At 56.9% G+C, this 4,721-nt stretch overlaps 1 protein-coding gene across 1 annotated transcript; it reads right to left on the reverse strand.

The window, feature by feature from the left end:
- Positions 1-1,084: 1,084 nt before the first annotated feature.
- LOC119240332 (putative gustatory receptor clone PTE01) lies at positions 1,085-4,045 on the reverse strand. The gene is made up of 2 exons (XM_037504679.1): positions 3,934-4,045; positions 1,085-2,061 (listed from the first exon to the last, which is right to left on the reverse strand). The coding sequence occupies exons 1-2, from the start codon at positions 4,043-4,045 to the stop codon at positions 1,085-1,087; spliced, it is 1,089 nt and encodes a 362-aa protein (XP_037360576.1).
- Positions 4,046-4,721: the final 676 nt, after the last annotated feature.

Consider the following 4,721-nt stretch of genomic DNA (forward strand, 5'->3'; position numbering starts at 1 on the left):
GGAAGCATGGCTACAAGGAAGAGTCCTCCTGAGGCTTTCAGTGGTGAGAGGAAAGACCTGCTCTGCACTGCAGACACAGGGCTTTGCTGTCACTGAGGAATAGGAAGGACATGGTGATTTACTCACAACCATGGGGTGACTCACAGGGCCAGAGCCACAATTAGACCGCAAGTACCTGAACATGGCTCCGCAGCTCCCACCCCCTGTGAAGCCAGAGCAGGACAGAAAGCGGCAGCCACACACGTGGGTACTTCCTTCTGCAGGCCCTCACGGCAGCGCTAATTCCCTTCCTAGACTATGTCGGTCACAGAAAACCAAGGAAGAAAAGCACACTTGATGCAGTGACTGTACTCGTAGGGTAGATAAGGACACGGTTAAATCAACAGGTATTGAAAGATAAAGGGCATGAAGTCACTGTGGTGGCAGCACCTGAGGGAACACCAGAAGGAAGAGGGTGGTGTGGCCGCAGGGCAGCGTGTGGGGAGCAGTCCTGAAGACCCTGAAAACAGGTCAAGTGGCAGCCAACACAGCAGCAGGGGCCGCCCGGCCTATCCACCGCAGCGTGACATGCAGGGGAGTGAATCTGGAGCAGAGAGATGGCATCTGCAACACCAACAAGTGATCCCTGCCGAGTCTGGAGGGACGTGGTGCATGGGCAGTGGTCTCACTGGGCGTGGATAAGGTGCCTCTTTCACATCTTCTCCTTATGTGCTCTGAGCTCTCTGGATCTTCAGGAGTCCCTCACAGCAGCAAAACACCCAAGACATACAGTCATCTTTGAATGGAAGGCCTGGCAAAATTCACGTCTCCACCTTGGCTCCACGTTGGCCCGGCCAGGGCGCTGCATGACTTCTCAAGGCTCATTTCACCCTCCAGTAGGAGCAGGACTTCCTCTGATCTCGGTATCGGCCATAAGGAGTTTAAGGCAATTCAGAGGCGTCCTGGGTACAGCTAGTCTGAGCCCACAGCAGGTGTCCTGCCAAACGTCATTTGTCAGTAGGTTTGATCAGCCCCAAGGTTTCCTGATATCACACATGGACACTGATGTGCTGAGTTATAGACAAAAAGGAGGCAGGTGCTGAGATTAGGTTTTTCTGATGAGAAGCCTCTGCAAGGCCATCTTGATGTCCCTGTTCCTCAGGCTGTAGATGAAGGGGTTCAGCATGGGGACGACCACAGTATACACCACAGAAGCCAACAACCCCTGCCCAGGAGAATGGGAGACAGTTGAACCAAGGTACGCCCCAATACCTGTCCCATAAAATAGACAAACTACTGACAGGTGAGAGCCACAAGTGGAGAAAGCTTTGAACCTTCCACCTGCAGACGGGACCCTCAAGACTGAAGAGACAAGCTGTGTGTAAGAGAAAAGGATCCCAGAGACAGGGACACCACCAAAAATAGCCCCAATAAAATACATTACTATGATGTGGAGGGAGGTATCATCACAGGCAAGCTTGATTAGTTGGGGGGCATCGCAGAAGAAATGGGGAACATCTACATGTGTGCAAAACGTGAGCTGTGAGATCAGCAAGCAGTGCACCTGGGACTCCAGAAGGCTGACCCAAAGAGACGCCAGCACCAGCAGGCCACAGAGGCGCGGGTTCATGGTGGTCAGGTAGTGCAGCGGGTGGCAGATGGCCACAAAGCGGTCATAGGCCATAACGGCCAGCAGCATGTTGTCCAGACAGCCAAAAAAATAAAAAAGGGATAACTGAATGAGGCAGTCCATGTGGGAGAGCGCTCTGCTGTGAGTCTGAATGCCTGAAATCATCTTTGGGACAGTGGCAGAGGTAAAACTTATGTCAGCCACAGACAAGATGGACAGGAAAAAGTACATGGGGGTGTGCAGGTGGGGGTCAGCGGTGATGGCCAGGATGATGAGCAGGTTCCCCATCACGGTGACCAGATACATGGACAGGAACACGCAGAATATCAGCGGCTGGAGTTCGGGGTCCTCTGAGAGCCCCAGGAGGAAGAATTCCACGACACCTGTGTGATTGTGTGGCTCCCCAAGGCAGAGACAACTTTTGGAAACATAAATGACAGTGGACAAAAGTGCTGTCAGTGTGTGTACACTTTGGCCTCAGCTACCGGGAGCACAGGCGGGAACTACACACATTTCAGTGTTTCTTGCTTGTGGCTAACCAGTTCCTAGAACTCATTTCTTTGTCTTCCTACCATCCACCTGTTCCTACATGAGTCCACTTTGGAGAGAATGGGCTAAGGAATTACAGAAACAAGGAGATGTGGAGCTATAAAAACAACCCAAAGTCACCCTGGGAAATCTGCGCACCCCTTTAAAGGAAACGAACAGAGCAGGATCTGTCCAGGGTATGCCTTTAAAATTGCCTCTTCTAACCACAGGGCACTAAAAGCGATCCAAATAATTTATTTTATGCAAATGCAAGGCAGTTAATTCTCTTGATTTAGACTATTTATGAGCACCCTAAGATCTCTGGAACCAAGCAACTGGCTCTAATTTTTTCTATGGATGTTTGAGCTGGTACCGGGTTTAAGTCATGCCATTTCCTGTTCCCCTCAACCCAACAGCTGGGCTACATGTGAAACTGCATCTTAGAGCTATAAAATAAGTCCTGCAGAGGTGCACACAGCTGGTGGTTACAGTGAATACTGTGCTGCACAGTTGGAAGTTGTTCCTTGAAGCTTAGGCTGTATAAACCCTGCATGTTAAAAATAAATTCCTATGGATGCTGATTTTAGCTTTACTGAAGGAAACGATAGAAAATTGAACAACATGGAAATAACCTCCCTTATTGTGTCCAGGGGTAGAAATGAACATATAAAGAAAGATACAAAAAGGAAACTGGGACTTGGGTGAGGAAATGAAATGAAAAGAGGCCACAAGTGGACCCACCTGGGGCTCCAGATTTACAGAGGAACTTCCAGAACACAGACGACAGGCTCCTGAGCATCACGGGGCGCACGCACCCCACTCACCTTCCCGCTGGGACACCCCAGAGCCCCTCTCCTCAGGCCAGGGATGGGCCCGGTGCCCTGGCCCGGAGTGACCTGCCCCGCTGGGCCTCGGACCTGCTGTTGGGCCTCACTAGCTGCTGCAGAAACCCCTTCACTGGTGACGTTTCTGGCGGCCAAGGCAGGGAGTGTCCCCTCCCCGGCCGCTCTGACCCTCCTGGACACGCGCTGGCCGCGGTGCTGGACGGTGGTCAGCACAGCAGGGCGGGGTGGGAGGAGCCCCCCGCCCCAGACCTGAGCCCAGGTAGCCGGTGCCCAGTTGCCCTCAATTTCTGTCCAGCTTGGGGCGAACCAGAAGCCCCCGACAGCCCTCGTCCAGGATGGATGAGCAGGGACCCTGCACAGACGCCTGAGGGCACTGACCCTCTGCGCTGTCCCAGCCCTGCCTGGTCCTGGCCCTGCCCGCTCCCCTGAGAAGCACCCACAGGCACAGGTTTCTGTGAAGCCACCTCAGGTGCAGCCTCCAGGGGCTCCTGACAGCCAGATGGACTTGGAAATGGGAGCCCAGAGGCCCACAAGCACCCACACCTGCCAAAGCCCACGCCCTGCCCCTCCCAGCGCCCGGAGCCCCCCACCTGCTCCCCCAGACGCCACAGGGGCGGCCTCCCCCGGGTGGACACAGGCGGGGCGCGCCTGCCCCCAGGGCCCCCACGAGGACCCCAGGTCTGCGGGGCTCTCGCAGCTCCCCTCACCCCTGCACAGTGTCCCCTGGTCTCCACATGCGGGGCGCGGGGGGCTTGGCTCCTCCATCCCCCTCCCTGGACAGGCCCCTGGTCTGAGGGCGCTGGTGGGGCGCCCCCGACGCGGAGTCCACACCCTGGGCAGGACAGAGCCCGGCTCCCCGGAGCCCGCACAGCCCTGGCCGACGCCCCCTGTCTGCCTCGCGCCCGGGGCGCAGCCCGAGGACCCGCCCCGCCGCCCCGCCCGGCCACTCACTGGTCTGCGCCCGGCCCCGGCGGCCCCGGGCGGGCTGAGGCTCCCGGGCCCCTCCCGGCGGGGGCGGGGCGAGCGCGCGGGCTGCGGGCGGCGGGGAGCCGGCCTCGGGCATCCTCCCTGCAGGCGGGGCGCCGGGTCCGGGGAGTCTGCCTCGCGCTGCCCGGAGCCCGGCCTGGCTAGTTATCGCCCCGGCGGCCGCGAGGGACCGAGGACGCGGCGCCGTGAGCCCGGCCGTCCCTGGGGACCCGCGCCCTGGAGACACCCCGGCGCGTGCAGGGGGAGGCGGCCGGGGGCCGAGAAGGGCAGGGGAGGGCTGTCCCCCAGGAGCTGACCCCGCGCCGGCTTCTGACTCCCCACGTCAGAGATTTCAGCAAAACACCCTCTATTTTTAATGGAATTCATGGTCTTTTAACTAAGACATTTGGAATATCACTATTCCTCATGTAAAAATTTTATTTTACTTTTTTTTTAGTATATGAGCTGCCAAAGCAAACACATTTTATTTTTTAAAGATTGTTTATTTTTATAGAAGAGCTGGGGTACAGGCCAGGTCCGAGGGAGGGTGAGAATGTTGACTAGAGACAGAGTCGGGAGCAGAACAGGCAGACAGACCGAAGACACTGCTAGGGTAGCAGCGGGCGAGACAGGAGTGGTCTGCTTTGCCGTGTGGGAATCTCCCTGGCCAGCCAGGAATCGAACCCGCACTGCAGAGGCTGGGGGCAGCTTCACAGCGCTGAGCTCAACCCACTGCGCCACCGGGGAGGTCCACTCGTGTAAAAATTTTAAAA

The sequence above is a fragment of the Talpa occidentalis genome, unplaced genomic scaffold, assembly GCF_014898055.3.
Source record: "Talpa occidentalis isolate TD23 unplaced genomic scaffold, MPIMG_talOcc4v2.1 talOcc4.12, whole genome shotgun sequence".
NCBI lineage: Eukaryota > Metazoa > Chordata > Mammalia > Eulipotyphla > Talpidae > Talpa > Talpa occidentalis.

Coding starts and splice junctions, on each gene's coding strand:
- LOC119240332 (XM_037504679.1), bottom strand. CDS start 4,045: ATGCCCGAGGCCGGCTCCCCGCCGCCCGCAGCCCGCGCGCTCGCCCCG. Junction 2,062..3,933: donor CCGGGGCCGGGCGCAGACCA/GTGAGTGGCCGG, acceptor ACACACTGACAG/CACTTTTGTCCACTGTCATT.